Source organism: Schistocerca cancellata, chromosome 2, assembly GCF_023864275.1.
Source record: "Schistocerca cancellata isolate TAMUIC-IGC-003103 chromosome 2, iqSchCanc2.1, whole genome shotgun sequence".
NCBI classification, from domain to species: domain Eukaryota; kingdom Metazoa; phylum Arthropoda; class Insecta; order Orthoptera; family Acrididae; genus Schistocerca; species Schistocerca cancellata.
This window is the reverse complement of record NC_064627.1, coordinates 405,288,102-405,315,211: the sequence shown is the minus strand read 5'-3', so window position 1 is coordinate 405,315,211 and position 27,110 is coordinate 405,288,102. Positions and strand designations below refer to the sequence as shown.

Below are 27,110 nucleotides of genomic sequence, written 5' to 3'. Positions count from 1 at the left end.
CTGGGTCCATGGACTGCATACCAGATGCCCAGCAAGAAGTCAGAATTCTCCTGTCTTCTGCACACTGCAGCTATATCTTTCTTCACATGCCCTATCTGTAGGAACACATATGGTATGCATAGTAGGTCTGTCAATATTTGACCTACCTACTTTACTTTACTTAAACATCATGAACATCTTTAGCTGAAGTGACAATTCTTCATTTAGTGGAACAGGACTTGATCTACAATGTCCTGTTACACTACATATCCCCATACTCAAGCTAAAGATGTCACTTCATTATTTTCTTTTATAATATACAATTTAAACACATTTCATGGCATATAACTGCCTTCTTATTAAATTTTCTTTTGACATTGATTTTATTCCTTATTGTATTATTACATATGTAAGTATATTTTCTAATATCTCTTTTCCAGGTTGTCACTTAGTATCCATTATGTATTATTTTGTTAAACTACTAATACGCATTCCTTAAATACCAGAACATATAGATTCCATATTACTGATACTTCCAGTACATATTGAGTGACTGTTACCCTCCTGGATAAAAATAATAATAATAAATAAATAAATAAAAACTTTATTTTCTTTAGGGCAAGCTTCATGTTTCCTTTTACTTTTATTATTATTATTATTATTATTCTTATTATTGGTCCTGTAGATCATACATTTAGTACAGCAAAGCACAACATGATATAGGACAAGTCAATTTGAGAATTATGTTAAGACAGTGTATGTTGCGAGATGGCTGTAGTGGTACATAACTCACATAACAGAATACATATAGGATATAAAGACAAAATATAAAAAAGGTGGTGTGTAATGAGAGGTGACAGTGGTGGTACATTCTACACATAGCAGAATACATATAAGAGATACAGACAGTATATAAATGGCATGTTGTTGTTGTGGTCTTCAGTCCTGAGACTGGTTTGATGCAGCTCTCCATGCTACTTTATCCTGTGCAAGCTTCTTCATCTCCCAGTACCTATTGCAGCCTACATCCTTCTGAATCTGCTTAGTGTATTCATCTCTTGATCTCCCTCTATGATTTTTACCCTCCACGCTGCCCTCCAGTACTAAATTGGTGATCCCTTGATGCCTCAGAACATGTCCTACCAACCGATCCCTTCCTCTAGTCAAGTTGTGCCACAAACTCCTCTTCTCCCCAATTCTATTCAATACCTCCTCATTAGTTATGTGATCTATCCATCTAATCTTCAGCATTCTTCTGTAGCACCACATTTCGAAAGCTTCTATTCTCTTCTTGTCCAAACTATTTATCGTCCATGTTTCACTTCCATACATGGCTACACTCCATACAAATACTTTCAGAAACGACTTCTTAACACTTAAATCAATACTCAATATTAACCAATTTCTCTTCTTCAGAAAATGGCATACGATAATTAAATTATCTAACTAAGTAGAAATACCTACAAGTGAATAAACAGCTTATTACAAGTAACTAAAATTTTGTTTCAAGAAATTCATGTATGGAATAAAAACAGTGATTTAGGAGCAATTCCTTTAATTTTTATTATTTTTGGAGTTTTGCTTGTTTTTATGTCTGTTGGGAGGTGGTTGTATATTTTAATGCCCATACACTTAACCCCATTGGCATATAATTTTATGTTGTGAGCTATAGTTTGTAATTGGGATTTGTTTCTATTGTCTTGTGTGTGGCAGTCTGAATTTCTGTACATGAATTCCAAGTGCTGTACTGTAAAACAAGCTAGTTCCATTATATAGAAGCATGGCAGTGACAGGATTTTTAACTGTTGGAACAGTGGTTTGATTTGATTTGATTTTTTATTGGTCCAGTTTTATCCTACAGCACAAATTGTACAATAGATATTGGGCAGGTCAAAGATAAGTTACAATAATACATAGTATTAGCAAAATAGTAGGCAAATTAAAAATAGGTACCTATTACAATTAATTTTGTTACATATTCAAAAATTCTCTGACAGAATAGAAACTGTGCATTATTAAAAATGCCTTTAGTTTAGCTTTAAATATTGGATGAGTAGCATTTTTTATTTCCTCTGGTATCTTACTGTGTAGAATTACACCAGTGTTAATTATGCTCCTCTGATAAGTGGTTGTTCTGTGATTTTTTTTAATGTATATTTGATTTCCCTCTGGTACTACAGTTGTGTACATTTTTGTTCTGTAGCAGTTTGCCTGTTTTTAGGAGGTAGTACCTAGTGAACAAGATAGGTTCATAAATGAATAAACTTGGAACATTTAGAACACCAAGCTCAGTAAAATGGGATTTACAGGACTCCATCTTTTTATGGCCACAAATTATTCTTAGAGCTCTTTTTTGCATTCTAAAAACCTGTACACTGTGAGTTGATTATCCCCAGAAAACAATCCGATATTGGACTAGTGAGTGGAACTGTGTATAATATGCCTGCAGTACTGTTGTTTTGTTTGTTGTAGCCTTTAAAATTCTTAGGCCATAGCACACAGATGATAGTGCACTAGACAAGTTATTTATAATGTGTGTCCCACTTTAAGTCTTGTTGAACCCATAGACCCAAAAATTTTGTGGCACTTACATTTTCTAGGGGATCATTTTTTAATTGTGCTTGAATAGACATTTGATTAGTTGGAGGAATTAAATGAAAATCGACACACACAGATTTTTCAGTACTTATAATGAGATTGTTTTTTGTGAATCACTCAGAAAGTCTTTTCATAGAACTTTCTGCTGTGGACTGCAAAGTTTCTGCACTGGATCCAGTGAGCAATATGCCGGTGTCATCAGCAAATAGGATAGTTTTTGTGGGTCTTGTATATTCAACTAAGTCGTCCACATAAATCATGAAGAGTAGTGGACCTAAGATTGAGCCCTGTGGTACACCATATTTTATTGGTAATTCGCTAGAAAGAAAGGAGTTCTTTCTTGTTTTATTCATTTTGTTGAATTCATACTGAAGTGATACTTTATGCCTGCGGTTTTTTAGGTATGAACACAACCAGCTATGTGCTACACCTCTTACTCCTCATCTTTCTAATTTTTCGAGCAGAATGTGATGGTCCAAGACATCAAAGGCTTTTGATAGATCTAGAAAAATACCTGCAGCTAATTTATGTTGATCAAGGGATATTAAAATGTAGTCTAAGAATTCGAAAATTGCTATCTGTGTAGATTTAGACTTTCTAAAACCATGTTGCTGTACTGTAGGAGGTGCATATTTATTTATGAAACTTAAAAGCCTATCATAGAAGAGTTTTTATAGAATTTTTGAGAATGAACTCAACTGAGAAATGGGTCAGTAGTTTGATATTTTTTCAGAAGAACCTTTTTTAGCAGTGGTGAAACTTTTGCTATTTTAAAAATACCTGGAAATACACCAGTTTTTAAAGAGAGGTTGAAAATTTTTGCCAAGGGGTTTGCTATGTGGTGAGCACATGCTTTTAATATGAAATCAGTTACTTCAACAAGACCACTTGACTTTTATTGCTTAATGATTTAATTTTACTTATAATTGTTTGTTTCATAAACATACATAGAAGCAATCGAGATCACTAACTTGCTGGAGAAACTTGGGACTGGTCTTTGACAGTGTACTTGAATGAGGTCTTCAGCTATTGAAGTGAAGTATTCATGAATTTTTCCACAACTGAATAACATACAAAGGTTATTTATATTTAAGATCAAGAACATTAGTTGGTTTTATTTTTTGTGTCAACAACAACAGAGTATATCTTGAAATGTCAAGTTACATCTAGGGATATGGGTAAGTACTGCACAACTTACTTTTATTTGAAAGTGAAAGTGACCCACCCTCAACTATTTCATAAAAGTGGTACAGACCATTTCACTTGTGAATTGGCATGACCTATGGTGTAAATCAGTACTCCAGGACCTGTCTAGCCACATATATCCAATCACTCATGAGTCCACATTCTCTGTATGTCTTTTTTTTTTTAAGACAATACCTGTCAGCATCCTCAACAATTTGATCGATGAAGAACGAAGAGGTTTGTTAATACTTTTCCTCAAATTTTACCCTGTTATGATTTCAACACCTTTCTTCTCTGTCTATGTATTCTTTGTCCTACTCACTACCATTTTCATTCATATTTCTCTCACCCAAATGTTTTAGATGCTTATCAGTAATACTTCCTATTTTAACCCACTGGGTTCTTCTGTCATAATTTATGTGGACCATTTAGTGTGTCATACATTATTTCATGGATGTACCCTTCATTCCTCACAAAATCATCATACAACTACATTATTTATGTCATATTTATGTTAGGTTCTACTAACAAAGTTTGGGTGCAAGAAAGAGGCCCAATTTGTACTGGGGTTCTCGTTTCTTGTTTAATTAGCTTACCTTTATTTCTAACTATTCCTACTATATACAATCCAGTTACAGGTAATATCAGTAATATTTCCTTCATTTTTCATGTTCTAAACAACTCTTCGGGTATTAGAGAAATTTCACTACCAAAATCTACATATATCTCTACAATATATCCATGCAAAACTTCAGATATTGCGGGTTAAAACATTTAGGCATTATAATGGATTTCCTCCTCTAAAAACCATTTCTTAGTAGATATTTGTCTGCTGGAAGCTATCTATTTTTCTACATATAGGCCACATAAATTTTGGTGACATCCTGGTTCTTCACCCTGGAGCCAGGACTCTCTTTGTTTTCCATGATAATTACCAGATAGCTACTTTGCATATTATCTTGGTTAGTATTTATAACCTCTATACAGAGCACACTAGCGTGTGTCATCAGGTTACTTTGGGATGCAAACACTTGAGACTTAATCTGGTTATTTTCATTTGATTTTATTTTGCTTGTATTATTACCATGTACCTTCAGTAATTATTGTCTTTCATTTATTTAATGTACCGGGCCTTTTAAATAGTTTCCCGTTTCTGTTATTACTGTTTCTTTCCTGGGATTAATGCATTTCATTCTTCTCGGTATTTAATAAAGGGTAGTAGACCTCGTTTGTTTGACCATCCTGTATACCAGATTTCTTTTCTAACACAGTGTGGTTGCCCATATTTTTAACACTTTAAGTATGTGAATTTCATCTAATACATTGTCTAAATACTTTGCCTTAGTTAAATGTCATTCAATATAATTCTTGCAAATACCTCATGAACTATTGTACTGCTTTGGATCTAAATACTGTAATGTTAGCTTCTCTTGGGTACTGGTTGACCAGTATTTTCTCTCAAATTTCTCCTGAAAATCCTCCCATGTTTTAAAATCTTCAGAATGAGCATTACCCCATAGTGCTGTGTATCCGGATAAATATCCTAGTATGAAATCTATCTTTCTGTTATGACTCCACTTACTGTATAATTATCTATACTCTTAAGAAACAGATTGATTGAACTTCCTCCTCCAGTTTAAACTCGAGGAATTGTTTTGCCAAATATAAGCTGTCACTCAGTTGCAAATCTTCTACCAGATCCACACGTAAGCCGACACCATTTCCAATTTGTTTGTTTTGCAGTCTATTTTAAGTGTCTGTAATTGCACTCCAAAGTTTTTGTAATTCTTCTTGGCAATGTGTTGGATTATCCTTGAAGGTGATTGAACTATTCTGTAAACTTACGGTATCATTTACGAAATTTTGAAGTTTGGTTTCTAAAGAGTTTAGTGTATCTTAATGATGTAAGAAGTTGTTATGATCTAAACAGTCTACCTGTATATATTTATTGGAAATTTTGAGTTGTAATTTGTTGAACTTATCTCTAACATTATGCAAATATTGCTTAAACTCCTTATTTACCATTTTATGTACTTTATCAGGCAAATTTTCTGTAAGACTGTTAACCTTCGTGTCAGTATCTGTTAACTTTATTGCCTGTTATGTTATCTGAGCTTTGAAGTCTTCTTTTATTGTTTCAGTTACCTAGTAATAATTTCTTATATAATATCCTGTTTTATATTAAACTTAACATCTACAATATCTTCTGTTGTAGTATTTATAGTATACAGTTTGTCTGTTAAGGTTTTAATACATTCCTCTGAGCTTTGTAAGGGCAAAGATAATGTTTCAAAATTGTGATCAAAGTCACAAATCTAGTGTTTAAAGTGGCAAACAATTTTTTGTTGTCATTATTTTCTGTCAATTTATCATTTAAATGTGCTGTTATGTGAGCACTAGTTTCTTCTAACTGTTGATTACTGCTTTCCATTAACTTTTTATTATTATCAGCTAGTTGCTGCTTCAGCAACTTAAGTATTTCACTTGTTCCTATTTATGAAGGCATGCTTTGTGTCATAATAGGCATTAAGTCATAAATAAATGTTTTATTATATATATATATATATTAATTATTTTACATATTTATCTTAAATTACTTTGCTTATAGGTTTTTTTTCCTTTCTTGGACATGAAGAAAACACACACACACACACACACACACACACACACACATGCGCGCACGCGCACGTACACACACACAGTATGAAAAAATTCACTACTCACCACATGTAGTATCTTGTCAGATGGTGGCTGCTTCTTACAGTTGATGGCGGTGTGCAGTCAGTGTTCATAGACTGCAGTTAGGTAGGTATGTGCCATCAGTGGTCGAAGATTGTCCCAGGTTGTTGCATTGAGCTGTATCTGTTGTGGCTGTGGGAGTGACAATTTTTGTCTCTCACAGATAAGATCTCCATTGAAAGTCTTCTTACTCAGTAACTTGAATGGGAATTATCTCTTTTTTGTGTCAAATCACACTGTAATATTACTGATATTGGTTAGCAACTTTCAATTTAAGTTCACAACTAACTGCATAGCTCCGCATTGTTGTTTGTTTCCTTTTTACCCATAGCAACTCTGTCATCTTGGTATATGTGTTCTTTGTTTATTGGGCAAATTCTAAGTCATTAATGCCCTTCTTTTGCAATTTTTCTCTGAGAACACTGTCACCATATGTAGAGAAAAATACACTCCTGGAAATTGAAATAAGAACACCGTGAATTCATTGTCCCAGGAAGGGGAAACTTTATTGACACATTCCTGGGGTCAGATACATCACATGATCACACTGACAGAACCACAGGCACATAGACACAGGCAACAGAGCATGCACAATGTCGGCACTAGTACAGTGTATATCCACCTTTCGCAGCAATGCAGGCTGCTATTCTCCCATGGAGACGATTGTAGAGATGCTGGATGTAGTCCTGTGGAACGGCTTGCCATGCCATTTCCACCTGGCGCCTCAGTTGGACCAGCGTTCGTGCTGGACGTGCAGACCGCGTGAGACGACGCTTCATCCAGTCCCAAACATGCTCAATGGGGGACAGATCCGGAGATCTTGCTGGCCAGGGTAGTTGACTTACACCTTCTAGAGCACGTTGGGTGGCACGGGATACATGCGGACATGCATTGTCCTGTTGGAACAGCAAGTTCCCTTGCCGGTCTAGGAATGGTATAATGATGGGTTCGATGACGGTTTGGATGTACCGTGCACTATTCAGTGTCCCCTCGACGATCACCAGTGGTGTACGGCCAGTGTAGGAGATCGCTCCCCACACCATCATGCTGGGTGTTGGCCCTGTGTGCCTCGGTCGTAAGCAGTCCTGATTGTGGCGCTCACCTGCACGGCGCCAAACACGCATATGACCATCATTGGCACCAAGGCAGAAGTGACTCTCATCGCTGAAGACGACACGTCTCCATTCGTCCCTCCATTCACGCCTGTCGCGACACCACTGGAGGCGGGCTGCACGATGTTGGGGCGTGAGCGGAAGACGGCCTAACGGTGTGCGGGACTGTAGCCCAGCTTCATGGAGACGGTTGCGAATGGTCCTCGCCGATACCCCAGGAGCAACAGTGTCCCTAATTTGCTGGGAAGTGGCGGTGCGGTCCCCTACGGCACTGCGTAAGATCCTACGGTCTTGGCGTGCATCCATGCGTCGCTGCGGTCCGGTCCCAGGTCGACGGGCACGTGCACCTTCCGCCGACCACTGGCGACAACATCGATGTACTGTGGAGACCTCACGCCCCACGTGTTGAGCAATTTGGCGGTACGTCCACCCGGCCTCTCGCATGCCCACTATACGCCCTCGCTCAAAGTCCGTCAACTGCACATACGGTTCACGTCCACGCTGTCGCGGCATGCTACCAGTGTTAAAGACTGTGATGGAGCTCCGTATGCCACGGCAAACTGGCTGACACTGACGGCGGCGGTGCACAAATGCTGCGCAGCTAGCGCCATTCGACGGCCAACACCGCGGTTCCTGGTGTGTCCGCTGTGCCGTGCGTGTGATCATTGCTTGTACAGCCCTCTCGCAGTGTCCGTAGCAAGTATGGTGGGTCTGACACACCGGTGTCAATGTGTTCTTTTTTCCATTTCCAGGAGTGTAAAAATATCCACTTGGGTTTTTGTCGTGTTAGTTGGTTCAGTTTAGTTTGGTATTGCTTGGTACTATTTCACTTGCATTCTTTACGGTATGTCACAACGTTCTTTTAAGGAATTACATCTTTTTTTTATCACTGTGTAGAATTTTGTGGACCAGTTATGCTGTGCCACTCCTGTGCGGACTTCTCCGAAGCATCTTCCTGGCTGTGGGAAATTGCCCAAGTTTTCCAACTAACAACTTATACCAAATTATCAAATGATGACTGAACACATATTTTCACTTTAACCATCCATTACCAAATGTTTATTACATAACTGCATTTACAATTCAGACCATTCTCATGACACAAATGCATTCCTCCTCTATGAGAACTCAAACAAGAGCACCGCTGATCTAACAGTATTACAAAAAGCTTCCTTACATTGCAATCCAAAAACATCATTTGTTTTTCTCCTTAGAGGTTCCATAATCCCATTTATTTTGTGCACATCTGCTGGGTCAGTGGACTGCATACCAAATGCTCAGCAATTAGTCAGCATTTTCCTTGCTTCTGTGCACTGCAACTATATCGTTCCTTGTGTGACCTCTGTGTAGGAACAGGTACTGTATTAACAGTAGGTCTGTCAATATTTGGTTTACTTAAACATCGTAAACATCTTTAGCTGATGTGACAGTTCTTCATATAGCAGAACAGGACCTGACCTGTGACACTACAAGAGCAATTGGTTGGGGAATGTTGCTAAGGAGGGGCAGGTTACTCATATTCTAAGCTGAGGGGAACACCCATATTGTCAGGATAAGAAAAAGATGAAGTGGAAGGCATCAGACAGAGTAGCAGGTCAAAGATAAGCAAAGTGATTACTCAGTTTTGTTTCTATCTGGATGAGTACAAGTAAGTACATTGTATCACCTTAAAAGACTGTCTTTTTTTGTAAATGCTTTTAGTTATGAAAGTGAAGGCTCAGCAGGCACTTTTTCACATTTCTGCTAGCCTAATGGAAATCCTAAATTTCTTGAGTATGCTTTTCTTCCTCCAACTTCAACTTCAACTTTATTTATAGCTCTCCTTTGTGATCTGTTTACATAAACATACATAATTTTTTCATTACTTCTGTTGTTGGTATTACTACCATCGCATCTGCAGGTTTATCCTCCACATCTTGGATTTGGGACCCCACAGGATTCACTGCAGTCTTGCCTGTCTCTTATGCCCAAGCCACCCAAGAAAGATATTTTGCGCTACATTCAGAATGCAAATAAGGTAATGCTTTTCCAGACAAACTTAATCATGTGTTTTTTTAGTGTGACATATTATTCAGAACAATTTGAAATATTCCCTCATACTTACAGGTTCTGCGATATACAGCTGAGATGGAATGGTCTCATCCAGAAGATGAAGGGCGAAAATTTCAAATTTCGTATTCATTGAGTGACTGTAAAATAACGATTTATGAACCACCTGTTAGAAATTCAGGAATTATTGGAGGGACCTTCCTGAGGGCCACTCTTGTGCCAAAGGAAGGGGCCAGCCCCGATTTTCCTGAGTATTACACTCCTGCTGACTTCTATATTGGTAAGTGTTGTGATGTTTTTACCATTTATTGCAGGAAATACCTTTACAAGTTTGACTGTACAGTTAGATATTTTAAAACTGGGAAAATAATGTTGAAGTAGTGTACTAAAGTGTACTAGAATCACTATCAAATGATGTACGACATGGTTATACATGAACTGTTCTATTGTACGGTGGAATTTACAGAGCTTCCACACTGTTGCAACATCAAGAACATACTGCAAATCTCTGCTTTCTCTTCTCCAATCATCATCTCCCTGGTACATCAGAGAGGTTTTGACCTCCTAAGGCTCTCAATGTTCCCACAGAGCCCCTTCCACGGAGTGCAGAGCACTATGGGTTGCGCTGACAGCAAGTCATGGGTGAGATCACTACACCAACCACGCCATGGCTGCTGCATGAGAAATATATGTTCAGACTGTTTCTTGTTGTGATGTGTGTTGGATGGCAGCCATAAGATGGTGGTGAGCTAGTTTGAGGTCTACAGCATGTATAGGTATTTGTTTTCTACCGTAGAGGTGAGAGGGGCATGTTAGCAAACAGCACATATGTTGTATTGCACCAGGTGTTGAAGCATCTGTCTAATTTGGCTGCAACATGGTTTGGAGGTGATGTCCAATGTGGGTGACATCGATGGTAGTTCCATAGGTGGTTGCCTACATGGTGCTGGTACCAGGGCTGAGGTTGTGGACATTGGCGTAGTCTGTTCATCTGTGCTGGAATCAGGTGACCATAGTCTGTGAGGGGTGCAAGCAACACTGTTGTTGGCTTGTTGCACACTAGTATGTTAAACATTGTTCACCATGGGACAGCACTTTGTAAGGCCCTGTTTATGCTGGCTGGAGGGCTGGACATATGCTATTGTCACAAATCATTATGAACTTACACTGGCAAAGGTCATGATGAACAAAAACTTTCAGTTGCATGTGTGTTGATGGTGGCAGAATGTACATATCCTGGATATGTGCACAAACTCAGTCCACTAATATCGGCAGGTCACTGTCTGCCACATTGAATGTTGGCTGTGCAAAGTTTGTGGGAAGCGATAGTGTTTTGTCATACAGGATCTTGGCAAGTAACACATGGATATCATCTCTGTATGCTGACTGAATGTTGAGGAGCATCCATGGTAGTGCCTCAGACCAGAATCCACCACAGCACGTCAGAGCTGCCTTCACAGTCCTGTGCCAACTCTCAACCATCCTGTTGCTTTTGGTATGGTAAGGTGTGATATGCATGGAATTAATATTGCACAGATGGAATAGGGTTGTGAAGAGGGATGACTCAAAGTGCCAGCCCTGATCTGTGTTGACCTGTTCTGGGGTTCTGAAGTGCATGATCCACATTTCTATAAATGTGCACACTGCCACTTCCACTGTAATAACTCAGATAAGGACCACCTTGATCCTTCTTGATGTTCTGGCGATGGCCGAAAGCCTTCCAACCAAGGAAGGGGTCCTACAGTGTCAATACATATGTGTTTGAAACATGCTTTGGATATCAGAAAGTGTCCAGCTGTGGCTGGGTGTGTCGAGCAGTTTTGCTTCATTGACTAGCTTTGTTCTTCTGATTTCTGGCTGGTTTAGGTTGTGTAGTTTGTGGAACATTTCCTGTAACATTCTGAGTGGCACAATTGGGCACATTCTGTTTTGGGACAATGTCACACAGCAGTGTTAGCTATGTGTTGGGTAAGGTTCGATGTTCAAATCAAAGTTTGGTCATTTATTTTATCATGAGCTTGTTGATGGAAGAGTCATTGGCTAGCTCTGCGGCCTTGTGTTCATAGTTGTATTGTAACAAAACTGCACCAATCTAAGAGAGGTAATCTGTGATTATGTTGTCTACCCCATGAACATATGGGTGACTTGTGGGAGAAGATGTTACCATTGGGTATTCATAATGTGTCCCCTGCTGTGACATTATGATATGCAGCAGTCTATGGTTGTGGCACACAGGTGGCATGAGCCCAGTGGGAATTTTAAGCAGAGATTTGAGACTATGTAGCACTGATTGTCAGACAACTGATTCATTGTGCACCCTAATTAACATTCATTCCATGGGACAGGGTGGTTGCTGGTCAACAAAACTGATGTGCAACTGGTTGTGATGAAACAGAATGTGGATGCTCATATCCAGAACACAACAAGGTAGGTCGAGTGGTGTGGAACCAGCAGTTACATCATGTTGTGTTAGGCAATGACACATTAAATTGTTTGTGGAGGCACAATCCAGCTTGGGCTATTGCAGAACTGTTACATAGTGTAACCCTGTCGATGGTGATCCACATTACACAATGGGATGCAATTTTTTGTAATCCAAGCACAGCATGGTAGACGTGAATGGTGAGAAAGTGGCACAAGAATTGGGTTGAATGGCAGGCTGACTCATTGCATTGTCCAAGTGAAAGTTATCCAGGGCACTGTGTGATAAGCACATGGTGTGTGATAAGCACATGGTGTGTGGTAAGGTGGCTGCCTATTATTTGTTTGGCACATCGGGTCATGTTTGTATGGAATGTGGTTGCTTGTATCCAATACACAGCATGGAGGACGCTGACGGTGTGAGACTTACATGTGGTGTATGCTATGGATTAAACTAATTTGAAGCACTATCTGTCGTCAGTGCATTCACCTCTACCTCTAACAATAGGCCATTGTTGGGAGTTGTCATTGACATTTTTTGCTGTCCATGTGATCATTGTGGAGATTAACAACACTCTCGGTTTTTGCTATGTGACTAGCACAAAAATGACATTGTTCTTCATGCACTGTATGCGCATTGCTGAGTGTAATCCAGCACTGGTGTGGTGGTTGCTGTAGAATGTATCGGCCACATTGTTGTGATATGATCAGAGTTAATATTGTTAAATGGTGAAATCACATATTCAGAGAGCAGCACAGGTCACTAGTGCAGAAGTAGGGTACTAATATGTACTAGAACCACCACCAAATGATGTACAACAAGGCTATACATGAACTGTTTTATTGCATACAGTAAATTTACAGAGCTTCCACATCATTACAATTTCAAGAACATACTGTTAGTTTCTGATCTTTCTCCCCCAAAGATACTCTCCCTGGGATGTCATTGAGGTTTCAACCTCTTGAAGCTCTTGATGTTCCCATGATCCACTAGAATTCTTCATTTCTTATCATTAACAAAGATCATTAAATAATTTATGTACGAGGGTTGGAACTTAAATAGTGGCAACTATTTATTCACAACCAATATAAAAGAGTTACATGTTTGCACCTGTTACTGTCCTTCAAAGTAGTCACCAGCATTGTGTAGAACCCGTTGCCAGCAATGTGGAAGGCGTAATATACCATTAGCAGAGCCTGTTTGTTGATAGTGTGAATGGAACGGTCTAAAGTTATGGTGATTTTTGTGTACGACTGTGATGGTGTTATCCTAACACAAAACATTCCTCCACAGCAGACCATCAGTCCACAGTATTACTGTTCATTTTTGGAGCATCACCTGCAACCAGCTTTGCGAAAGAAACGGCGACACTTTCTGCGCAACCCACCCATCATTTTGCACGACGATCCAGGGATGCATACAGTGCAGGCTGTGGCTGCTCTGTTTGGTCAATGGGACTGGGAAGTACTGTACCATCCACCATACTCCCTGGACTTACGTCCTTGTGACTTTGATTTGATCCCGAATATGAAGGAACCACTTCGTGGCATTCGCTTCAGAACTGTTCCAGAGATTCGACAGGCAGTAGACTGCTCCATTCGCACCAACAACAGAACAGGCTCTGCTAACAGTTTACTATGCCTTACACATCACCAGCAACAGGTTCCACACAACGCTGGTGACTACTTTGAAGGATAGTAACAGATGCAAACATGTAACTCTTTTGTATCGGTTGTGAATAAATAGTTGCCACTATTTAAGTTCCAACCCTTGTATGTTAAATAATTATTTAAAAACAAAATATGTCAGTAACCCCATTCAGAAAGTAAAGTAGGAGAGACTGCAGACATTGATCAGCTTGTGACATCATTTTGGGAGCTAAAACAACTGCTGCTCCTTAGTGTTATTAAATGGTTGCTTAAAGGTCAGAAAATGGTAACAGTGTATCACCTCTAAGTGGACCAAGCCTGGTAAGACACACTGCTGTTAAAACCAACCTCGGGGTAATGAAAACCTCACTTTTTCAAAAAATTTCTTATTTTTAGTGTAATATATATTGATTACATGAATATGTATTATAAAACAAAATTTATCTATGTGCCGTAAGTGTAGACCCTTGTCTATATGGATGTTGCTATGTGCCTACATATACATCTACTTTGACCACTGGGAAATGCATGGTAGCCTCCTATGGTATCACTTTGTAAGATTTATTCGTGTTCTGTTTATATATGGAGGGTGGAAAGAATGATTGCTTAAATGCCTCTGTGCATGCTGTAATTATTCAAATCTTGTTTTTGTCATTTCTATGGAAACAATTCATAGGGTGCTGTAGTATTTTCCTAGACACCTCACTTAATATTGAATCTTAAAACTTAGTAAGTAGGCTTCTGCAGAATAGTTGACATCTGTATTAAAGTGTTAGCCAGTTCAAGATTTTCTTTGATGCTCTCTTGTAGGTCAAACACCTGTCACCATTCATGTTGTCCTTTTTTTGTATATGTTAGTAACCCCTATCAGTTTTCTTTGCTATGGGTTGCACACACATGAACAATTTTCTATCACAGGTTTCATGAATATTTTGTAGGTAAGTTCCTTTGTAGACTGATTGCTTGAGTGCAGAATGAGTTAATTCTGTTCATAAGTAGCTGAAAATTATTTTCTTACTGTCAAACAATTGGATGCTGCTATGAATGGGTGTATTTTGTCAAAGGCTGAAAGTCATATACCAGAGATACCAAATGCATGCGCTATCCTCTCCAATAGATATTTTTGTGCAAGATGACTTTCTAATGTAGCTTTCTGCCACCAGAAGTGCCATGTCACGTAACTCAGTTTGAATCTCATGACTGTTAGATATAGTGCTTGGACAGTCTGTATAGTAGCAATCACAGAGCCAAGAAGATACGCCTGTAGCTGTAGCAGGTTATCTAATACACAGTAATTTTGTTAAGTTTATGTTTTTCATGTATTTCTGCGAAGCAGTGAATTTTACCTGTGTATTTCAGTGTGTAGCCTAGTGTTTACTAATTTACTCTAGGTTGGTTATTTTTCATAAATTTAAATGTGTTAGCTTTGTGTGAGATGACGGTAGGGAGACTAGAAGTAGCATAGCAGCAGAACTTAGACAGTGACTTCTTGGGTGAGTGGTACATTACTTGCAATATAGGCAAAAGTTTGTTGAATATGGGTAAAGACCTGCACCTGTTGTGTACAGACACAGAGGGCATTGCCTTCTGTCCATAAACAGCTGGTAGCTGTGTTGGCGACAGTCAACAGGATTCATGCTGCCCTGGGCTACAGTGGCATTGGGGCACCTGAGACAAATGCTTTAGCACATCTGGAGTCTAGAACACCACATGGAATCCCTGCTGTCACTGCACCATCCAATTCACACATCCCTGCAAGTCAAAATTTGCACAGTGGTGTTTGATGAGTGATAAGGTTGGGGGAATTGGTGGGAAGAAGGTGAAAGTGGGTAATGACCATAAGGCTGCCCCCTAAGCCTCAAAAACAGGTTTGAGGTATTGCCTACTGTTGAAAGAACATGTGAGCCAGCATGAGATGCCATGCCTATTGGGACTATGGCCTATCTTCCTGAGAGGTCCAGACAAGTGCATAAGGTTGGATTGCTTATCATTACATGCTCCAATACTAGGCAAGTGATGGAGATCCTCAAGCAAATAGAAGGAAGATTGACAAACTAGGCCAGGTCCCCTCTGTCTGGTGGCTGGGGGGTTTCATCCAAGATGAGGAGGAGGCTCTGCTGGCATAGATTGAGTGTACTGGGTGCACCCAGCTACAAATCATGGCCCATGGTAGCAAGAATGATGCCCGACACCTGGTTTAAGAGACTATCCTTGGTTCCTAAAGATGGCTGGCCTACTTGGCGAAGGCAGCCAGCCTCATTCATGTGATGGAAAGTAGAGCTATCATTCCAAGAATGGATTGCAGCCCTCTAGTTTGGAGCTGAATGGAAGATGATCCCATGATGACCTAGCATGTGTGTTTCTTGACCTTCCCTTTCTCCACAGAAATGTAGCCACTCCTGCCACCTCCCCCCAAAATCTCTAGTGCACACTACACACAGGAAGGAGCTGCCAGGGTAGTGGAGTATGTGTGGTGTGCTCATGTGGGTTTTTTAGGATAAAGAAATCCCTTCACAGGCCTGGAAACATGTGTCCTTAGTCCTGACATGGTAGCATTTGGCATAGCAGATCAGAAGATCAGAGAAAGAAAATGTTAATGTAGTGTTAGTTAACTGCAGAGGCATCTATGGAATGGTCCTGGAACTAGTCTCACTTATAAACAATAATCATGCCAACTAGGGACAGAAAGCTTGTCAGTAACAACGAAATTCTAAAGTTTGACTGGCCTGTATATCATGAAGACAGGTTGAATGCCAGTGGTGAAGGCATAGTCATAGCAACAAAAAATACAACAATATCTAGTGAGACTGGTACAGATTCAGAATTGAAAATAATTCTGGTGATGATAAGTGTAAAGGTGGGTCACATATGGTCATCAGATACTTTTGCAGAACCCTGCCTCTGAAGCACTAATGATGGAACATGTGAGGGAATCTTGGAGAATATTTTGCATAAATTCCTTCAGCATTTTATTATTTTAGGTGGAAATTTTAACATAACAGCTATAGACTGGGAGATTTGAGTGATTAGGACTGGCAGTAGGCAGAGAATTGAGTGAAATTGTTGTTTGTGCTATACCCAAAAATTACCTTGAGCAGTTAATCAGAGAACCAACTTGTGAAGATAACATTTTAGACCTGTTGGTGACAACAGACCCAAACTTTTTGATGTAGTTAGTGTAGAACAGGGTATGAGTGGTCATAATGTTGTTACACCAGCACTGACTGTGGCTTTAAATGGGAATACAAAGAAACGCAGGAAGATCTTTCTGTTTAGCAAGAGCAACAAGAGAAATTTCAGATTACCTGACATGTACAGCTTTGATAATGTTGAGCATCAATGGATGAAGTTCAAGAGCATCACACAATATCCTGTAGACAGGTAAGTGTAAAAACTCTGAGGGATCAAAAAAACTCTCCATGATTCTATAACTATCTAAGGTAGCTGCTATGAAAGCAAAGAGAGCTTTGCTGCAAATTTAAACACAGCCAAACCCCCACAGACAAACAAACACTAAACTAAGTCAGAATTGACAAATGAGGACTATGCTTGAAACATTCAATGATTTCAAAAGTAAAATTCTATCTACCAACTTGATAGGACATCTAAATACTTCTGTGGTCATATGGAAATTCGTAAATGAATTGACACCATCCATCCAGACGACACCTGTGACCATAACAGCACTGAAATATAGGATAACACAGAAAAGGCTGAAATACTAAGTCTTTTTTTCAAAACTGGTTCACAGAGGAAGATCACACTGTAGTGCATGCTTTAAATCGTCACACAAATGTTGAAATGACATATTGAAATAAATGACTATGGGATGAAAAAACAACTGAAATAGCCCAATAAAGGAAAGGCCACTGGACCTGACAGGGGATCAGTATGATACTGATCTTCTTCTATTAGCAGTGTACCATAGGTTGTTGGAGGAACAAAGCATTTCTAATGTTTAGGAAAAAGCACTAGTCATTCCTGATTTCAAACTGAGGCACAAAACTATAGGCTTATATCTCTGACACCATGATGTTGGAATTTGAAACATGTTTTATGGTTGTGTGCTATGACATTTCTGGAGACCAAATATCTCCTCTGTAGGTATCAACATGGGTTCCAGAAACAATGATTGTGTGAAATCCAGCTCACACTGATCGTCCATGAGATTAGGAAGCAGTGTATATCACATTCCTTGAGTTCCAAAAGACATTCAGTAAAGTTCCATACTACAACCTAACGAACAAAAAACCAACTGTGAAGAGTTTCTAGCAAACAAAACATGGTCTCTCATTCTGAATGAAGAGATATCTTGAGACATAAAAGTAACTTTAGGTGTGCCACAAGGGAGTGTTACAGGAGCATTACTTTATATATATATAGTAGACAACATCAGAAATTCCATGAGGCTTTTAACAGATGGTGCTGTTGTAAGAGAAGTTGCAATGCTAGAAAATCATTGCAGGAAGACCTGCAGAGGATTGACACATGGTGTAGAGAATGGTAATTGACCCTTGGTTATTTGATTACATGATTACAGAATTATCACTGGAAGCAGTCACTTCCATAAAATATCTAAGAATTTGCATATGGAGCAATTTGAAGTGGAATGACCACATAAATTAATTGTGCATTAGGCAGATGCTCGTCTAAGACTCATTGGAAGACTCCTGAGGAAATGCAGTCCATCAACAAAGTAAGTAACATACAGAACTCTTGTTCAGCCAATACTTGAATACTGAGTTGACTAAGCATCTCTGCGAGACTTTCAAGCTTACAATAAACCTATAATGAAACATGTTTTTCTGTGGATTGTCTCCATTTCCTCTATCAATTTTATCTGGTGTAAATCCCAGACTGGTGAGCAATATTCAAGTAATAGTCAAACAATAGTTTTGAAAACTACCTCCTTTATGGGTTGACTACATGTCCTCAGGATTCTTCCAATGAAACTCAGTCTTGCATCTGCCTCACCTGAGATTAGATTTATATCGGCATTCCACTTTAAATTGTTCTGTACACATGCTCCTTTGTATTTTATGGACAAGACTGCTTTCAATGATTGTTTATCAGTTGCATAACAACACAATAATGAGTCTTCCTGCCTATTTATGAACAATATGTTATTACATTTCCTTATCTTGAGGGTCAATTCCCAATCCCTAAATCTAGTGTTAATGAACTGAAAATCTTCTTGCCATTTTCTAATGCTGTGACTTCTCCATAGAACAGCATCATTCATGATAACTCTCATGATGCTTCTGATATCATTTACTGCATTATTTAAATATACTGTGAAAAACAATGGTCCTATAACACTCCCTTGGGACACACCCAAAGTTACATTTTGACATTTTATGCGTGAAGATTACTGGCTGTTAAGAATGATATGTTCTGTTCTGTTTGCTAGAAATTCTTCAATCCATTCACACAGGTGGTCTGATATTCCGCATGCTCATTTTTTTCACTAGGCAGCAGTGCAAAATTGAACCAAATTTCTTCCAGAAGACAAGGACACAGCATCAACCTGGGCAATGGTATCTACTTGTTTTTATATTTCATGGATGAACTAAGTGAGCTGGGTTTCATATGATTATTGTTTATAGCATCCATTTTCATTCCTGTGGAAGAGATTTCTGGTCTCGAGGAATGTTATAATATGCGACCATAAAACATGTTCCAAAATTCTACAAAAGACTGACTTTAGAGATATAGTACTATAGTCTTGTAAATCTGTTCAGCAATGCTCATTAAAAATAGGAATGACCACACTTTTTTCCAGCCAACCTGCTATCTACATTACACTGTTGCCGGGAGAGGAACAAGTTCTTTAACACATTCCATTTAAAATCACATTGATATCCTGTCACCTCCAATGCCCTTTCCTTTGTTGGACAGTCTCCATTTTTTTCCTTCCCTTGGCTACTGTTTTTGATATTTTTCACTCTGACATCTTTGCAATGATTTACAGAAGGACCTACAGGGTAATCCTTTTCTCTCTATCTCTCACTCTCACTCTCACTCTCACACACACACACACACACACACACACACACACACACTAATGCAAATGCAACTCACACATACTGAGTGTGGTTTCAGTTGCCTGAGACTGCAGTCATGTGTGTGGGTGTGCAGTCTTTGCTTTCATAGCAGCTTTCTAACAAGCCTGTCAAACCACAGCTGGTCTTTCCACTACATGACAACTTTGCTTGGCACATACCTGTGTAAGGCACATTGTACTGTTGTACAATACTCGAATTTTGTCCATTGTTGGCCATAATTGTCAGTGCTGGAGGAGATGAAATTTTCATGTTTGCCTCTCTGTTATTCTGAAATCTGTTTCTTGTTACTCTTGACGCATGTAAATATCTCCCTACCTTTCTTTATGTTCTTATTTACAGCCATTGGAATGGCCTTATGATCACTGATTTCCTTGTTCTACACCGAGTCAAAAAGTTCGGGCCTGTTGGTTACCAGGAGATCTAATATGTTGCCTTTGTAAGTCAGTTCTCTGATTAGCTCCTCAAAGTTATTTTCAGATCTGGAATAATTTCATCAGATTCCCTGTTCCTATTACCCACATTAATCACTTCACACTCCCAGTCTATAGGTGTTAAGTTGAAATGTTCACTCAATACTGTAACTTAACCAGGAGATTTACGGAAAATATTCTCCAAGTTTCCCCTCAATATTGTGCCACTAATGTTCAAGATGCAGGGTGTGGTGTGTATAAAAGCCTCAGATGAACATGTTTTATCCACCTTTCATGCTAATCCTCGCATAAATTATTTCACATTCAGAACCTGCACTAAGCTCACTAGACATTACTATATGTTTTGCAGCTATAAACATACCTCCATCACTGGCTTTCACCCTATCTTTGCAATATACATTCCAGTCAGAATTGAGAATTTCATTGCTATTAACACCTGTTTTCAGTCAAGTTTGTGTCCACAGCACTATGTGGACATTATTACCATTTACAAGTGAGAATAATTCTAGGACATTCTCAAAGATGCTCCTGCAGTCAACTAATACTATATTAATCTTTCTCCCTCCACTGACTGAAAACTGAAATCAGAATGTATCTCATCGATCCTGTGCAGTGATTTCTCTGGCCTAAAAAAAACAGATTTGCATGCCACACCTACCCTGCTATGCTAGTAGTTACTTCCCGCATGTATTGCATGCCCGATCTATTGAAGGGCATTCTTGAATTCTCCACCCAAGAGTGGAGGTTGAGAAATCAGGATCCAAGATCATAAAAGAATCATCTGAGCCTTTGATTTATGCCTTCCACTTGGCTCCAACCCAGAACACCCCTATCAGTTCTGGGAATGAGACTGCAAAATGCTAGCTCTCCTTTCACCCAATAAGTGAGGCTAACTGTTTTCAGCAAAGCAGCCATCCACCTGTAGAAACTGATAATGACCTCTGAACAGAAGTGGCAGGCACCATTCATGCTGACATAAGCCATGAGCTGTACCCAGTGCACTCAATTGCTGCTGACTGACCCTCCTCCATATCTCAGACATAACCCTAGCAAACAGAACCTGTATTATGCTCACTAGACATTACTGAATTTCTTACAGCTATAAACATGCCTCCCACCACTGGCATTCATCCTATCTTTGCAATATACATTTCAACCAGAATTTAGAATTTCATTGCTATTAACAACTGTTTTCAGTCAAGTTTGTGTCCATAACCATGTGGCCAGCTGCCAGTTCGCAATCTGCCCGTCCCTCCTGATCCCCCATGATTCAATTCTGGTATCTTCCAACTGTGACCAAATGGCAGATATTTATTTCCTGTTCCTCTATCAACATGTGCCTACAATGTATGATACAGTACTAAGTGAGAGCCTCTTTGATATTCTATGTAATCTCCTCCCTGGTTTCCTCCCAGTGAAGCCACTTACTGCACTAAGCAGTAAGTTCCATTGCTTATTATACTATGACAGCTCTCATATGGCCATGTGGCCAGTATCCACTCTCATATTCTGACCAGAGATTCATGATCCTACTACTGTTCTCCATTGACCATCGGGTAAATGTTGACCAGCTGGGATGTGTGAACTGGAAGGTGCTGCAACATCAGGGAACGTAGGTGACACTATAGGCTACAAAGATACCAAAGCATTTATTTTGGGTGCCCCAGTGCCACTGCAGACCAGGGCAACAGCCTGAAGCTTGTCAACCCTAATTAACACAGCTTCCAGCTGCTTACAGAGAGTGGCATTCCCTTGCCATTGTGTACACAACAATTGCATTCCTAACCATTTTAATCAATTTTTGTCTCCACAAGGAGTCAGTGGGTGCAGTCTAGGCTCTACAGCAGGCTGTTCCAACCGAGCTCCAGGGAGCCGGAGCACTCCGGAGCGCTCACGGCGGCAGCTCGGAGCCCACGTGGAGGGGGAAAGCGAACTCACTGCCCCCTGGCCGCATGCAGCCGCAACTGATGCAATAATCCGTGTTCAATGACACCTATGATTAGCCGCGGGAGCCCTGTACCTCTATTGGAGGATACCTTTCTATTCATTGAGAGGGATGGTCGTCCGCAGTGTCTTGTATGTCATAAAGTAATTAATTCTGCGAAGAGGTACAATATACAACGACATTATACATGTCTTCACGCAGCGCACTACGATCAGGTAGAAGGCATTGCACGCAGAGAACTGGTGGCCAGGCTTAAGAACGACATACCAGGAGACGTTAAGTTTAAAAATGGTTTCGTAATATGGAGGGTATCAAAACATGCAACATAGTTCGTGATCTGTAATGCGTTTATAATTTTCAGGTGAATGAGAGCGGAGAAAACACTACTGAGTCTGCAATTCGAGCAAGCTGCAGGGTGGCTCACATCATTGCGACGAGTGGCAAGCCGTTTTCGGTGAGACCACTCATAAAATCGTGCATGGTAGCCGTTGCAGAATGTTTGTTTCCAAGGGAGGTGCAGGCAATTGAAGGGGTTTGCCTGTCGAAGCAAACAATGTCTCGTCGAATCCTAGACATGGCAGCAGATTTAGAGACACAGCTCAGGAAAAAGGCGGAGAGCTTTGTTGCATTTTCGCTAGTGCTTGACGAAAGCACCGACATATCAGACTGTGCTCAGCTTGCAGTTTTTGTGCGTGGAGCTGCAAGTAACTGAAGAACTCTTGGATGTGGTACCACTCGATTACACTGCAACAGGACGTGACATTTTTGAAGCTGTTTGTGAATCAGTGGACAATATGAATTTGCCGTGGGATAAGCTCCATTCTGTAGCGACAGACGGTGCACCACAAACGATCGGGTGTCACGAAGGTTATGCTTCTCGTTTGAAAAATAAACTCAGGGACGAATTCGGGAAAGACATTTTGACTCTTCATTGTTTTATTCACCAAGAGGCACTGTGCGCTGAATCAATAGAGCTAGGTGGCGTAATGAAAGATGTCGTGAAGTGTGTGAATTTTGTGCGGCGTCACGGTATGAATCATCGCCAATTCAAAGGATTCCTGAAAGATATGGAAGCGGAGTATGGGGATATACCTTACCACAGTACAGTTCGTTGGCTGAGTCGGGGAAAATTTCTTGATGTTTTCTTTGCCATTCGTGAGGAAATAACCCTTTTTCTCGAAATGAAAGGGGAAGAAATGCGTTTTCTGAAAGATATAAAATGGATATCAGAGCTGGCATTCCTAGCTGACATAACTATGCATCTAAATAATGTAAATCTGTCATTGCAGGGCAAAGGGCAGCTAATAGTTGACATGCACGACCAGATTAAAGTGTTCACGCAAAAGTTACGTTTATTTGAGAGGCATATGAATAATGGACATTTAACGTTCTTCAATCGTCTTGCTTCTTTAAAACTACCTGAAGGTACTACTTTCGGCGATTACCAAGCAAAGTTAAAGCAGCTCCTCACGTCGTTTGAAACACGATTCCGAGACCTCACTAGTTTTGAAATGGAACTTAAGGTGTTCAGCATTCCTTTTTCAGTTTCCCCCGATGACTTGTCATCATCCTTCATTTGGAGATTATTGATTAGCAAAATTCAACTTTGTTGAAAGACAGGTGCTACAACACGTTGCATTTGTCATGATGGTATCGTTCATTACAGCAAAAAACATTTCCCAAGCTTCACAACAATGCTGCTCAGATCATGGGCATGTTTGGATCTACGTATTGTTGTGAGCAGCTTTTCTCAGCAATGAAAAGAGTAAAAAGTAAGGAACGATCGTTTCTTCAGGATGCAACAATGAAGGCCATCCTCTGCATTACCGCTGTGAACACTTTGACGCCTGATATTTTCGATCTTGTAATGAAAAGAAAAGTCAAGCTACAGAGGCCCAATAAATTTAGTATGCAATTTCTTATAAAACAGTTGTTTCTTATTTATTTCCTGAACATCGTATTTCCTGGTGTAGCATGTCACCACGTCTTAGGAGCTAAAAGTATGAGGTTGTCGATCTCGTAAGACGCAACTGGCACATCAAAACACTTGCCTTGCCGCCTGCCTCAGCCTGCCGTGCCACCTGCTGGCGTGCGGGCCCACTTGAATGGTCACAGCGAGCGACACGGCTCCCTGGAGCAGGGAGGGCTCCGCGGCTCACAACGGAGCCGACGAGCTGGAACAGCCTGCTCTACAGCTATTTGACGTCTGGTTTTTATTATTCTCCAAACCAATCTCACGCTATACAGATACTCTACAATTCACACAAAAATTTAGAATAACTGAGCATATTTTAGTAAACATAGTAAAATACACAGATACAATTCATTTCTTTGCACAAGCAAGTGACAAACAAACTAAATTAAGTCTTGTGTATAAACAGAAACTGCTACTGCATCTGGTGCATCCACTGAACTTCACAGCTATGCCTACACTCACAATCAGCAGCATTATCCCCACAGCTGAACTAAGGGGCATCTGGTTCTGAGCTGAGCAGAATGTTAAAACCAGAGACTTCACAGGTTCTGCAAGAAGCCAGACTGTGACTTACTAAACTTATGCTGTAGGATTGGGAACTGAATAATTGCACGGTCTCCATAAATGGGTCAGTGGACCCCACACATCATAGGCTGCTATCCAGGTGGCTGACAGTACATGCCATGCACACAAGGCCTTTTCTAGTTTAGACATTTCTTTGTCCATTGCAGACAATAATAGCTGTCAGAGAAAGACCTAAGGTTGTGACCCCCACTCCTAAGGATAAACTGCCAAAATCATCATAACAAAATCCCAAAGTGTGAAGCACTCCTACAAAGCAATGGGAATGAGATAATACTAGATACATAAAGCAAGGTAAAATGTGTAATTAAAAGAAGAGAGATTTTTGGTGTGAATCAAAATATATATCTAATGGATAGGTTAATAGGAAGTGGAGATAGAAATTGAAACTGCTTGTGAGACTGTTTGGGCAAAACTCCTTGTCAAGGGTAGGCCTAGACATGTAATTGTGTCTTTCTATCAACCACAGGACTCAAGCCCAGATCTAACCAAAAACCTTAGAGACAACTTTGGTTTCTAGTACAAATGTTTCGCAGCCATACAGTCATCGCTGTGAAAGACTAATTATCCAACTATAGATAGAGATAATTACAGCTTAGTAAATGGTGGGCATCAGAAGACATCCTGCGAAACATAGAATAACACCTTATCTGGAAACTACCTAGAACACACAGTTGGGAAGCCTACTGATGATGGAAATTTAGTAGACCTATTGGTAACAAAGAGACTTGATCTATCTGGAGATGTCCATACTGAAACTTGTCTCAGTGACCATGATGCAACTGTAGCAACATTGATTACTAAAGTACAAAGGGCACCTAAAACACATAGGAAGATTTATGCCTTCAGTAGGCTAAATGAAGAAACATTTATATCATATACCAAAGAGATGCACTTACAATGTGCCAACAAAACATACACAATGGTTAATGTTCATGCTCCCACAAACGGAGACAACAAGAAAAACCCCATAGAAACAGAAAAGTTCTGGGAAAATTTGGAGAATATAATGGCCAAGATTCCAAAAGATGATACAAAAGTTCTACTCGGCGATTTTAATGCCCAAATTGGTAGAGAGAAAATCCACCAAAAAACCGTAGGCAAATATCCTGCACATAAATTTACCAATAAAAATGGTACAAGGCTCGTCGAACTATGTAAGCAGAATAACCTGAAGATAATGTCAACATCTCTAAGAAAATGTCCAAGAAAACAAAAGACATGGAGATCTCCTATACAACAAATTGGCGAGTTTCAAATAGATCATGTGGCGATTTCATACCCAGTACAAAAAGAAATTTACGATGTCCAAGTACGCAGAGGAGCAAACATTGATTCAGACCATTACCTAACTAGAATTAAAATCAAGTTTACAGCACGAAGAAGTCATCAGAAGAAAACAGAAATACAGAAATATGACACCAAGAAGATTAAAGAATCTAAAGTAAAAGAAGAATGGGAGAAGGAAAAGGCAAACACATGGGAAGAATTTCATTCTAAAATCACGCGAATAGCTAAGGAAACTATTCCCTTGAAAAAGATATTCAAACATCCTTGGTGGGATTCAGACTGCGAAAATGCATTGGAAAGGAGAAAAAAGGCATTTCAAGAATATAACAGTAAAAAATCACAAGAAAGTCTACATTTATTTAACAAGGTTAGAAAACAGGTTTCAAAATCTATTAGGCAAGCAAAAAGGAAGTACACAAAGGCACAACTGGATGCCATAGAAGAAAATTTCCAAAACTATAATACAAGAGACTTCTACAGAACTTTCGCAGATAAAATACGAGGATATATCCCTCAAAATTTATGTTTCAGAAAACCAGATGGTAAATTAGCCCTAACAAACCAGGAAAACTGTCAAGTATTGGCTCAATATTTTTCTAACCTACTAAATTGCCCAGAACCTAGTTTAAGGTTTCCCAAAGAAATCAGTGCCAATGCTCAACCGGATTCATTACCACCAACACAGGAAGAAATCAAATGTCACATTAAAAACTTAAAAAATAATAGAACATCTGGCGAAGATGGCATTGTTGCAGAGCTATTAAAAAACCTAGGACCAAAGACGTTGCAAGAGCTCACAAAAATAATAACAAAAATATGGGAAACAGAAAAATTACCAGAGGATTGGAAATGTGCCCTTATTCACCCATTACATAAAAAAGGGACAGAACAAATGTCAATAACTACAGGGGAATCTCACTTTTACAAGTCACCTACAAAATTCTCTCAACACGCCTGCTGAAAAGAACACAAGAGCAGCTGGAACGCCAAATTGGTGATTATCAAGCAGGCTTCCGCCCCGGTCGCTCATGCATAGAACAAATATTTAATTTAAAGACAATATTAAAACACAAAGCAATTAGAAATGCC

At 39.6% G+C, this 27,110-nt stretch overlaps 1 protein-coding gene across 1 annotated transcript in view; it reads left to right on the top strand.

The window, feature by feature from the left end:
- Positions 1-27,110, top strand: part of LOC126161852 (EF-hand domain-containing protein 1-like) — a 187,487-nt gene that overhangs the window by 135,212 nt on the left and 25,165 nt on the right. The window contains exons 9-10 of the mRNA XM_049917962.1: positions 9,514-9,630; positions 9,720-9,942. Coding sequence (XP_049773919.1) covers positions 9,514-9,630; positions 9,720-9,942 — 340 coding nt within the window. The remainder of the gene's footprint in view (positions 1-9,513; positions 9,631-9,719; positions 9,943-27,110) is intronic.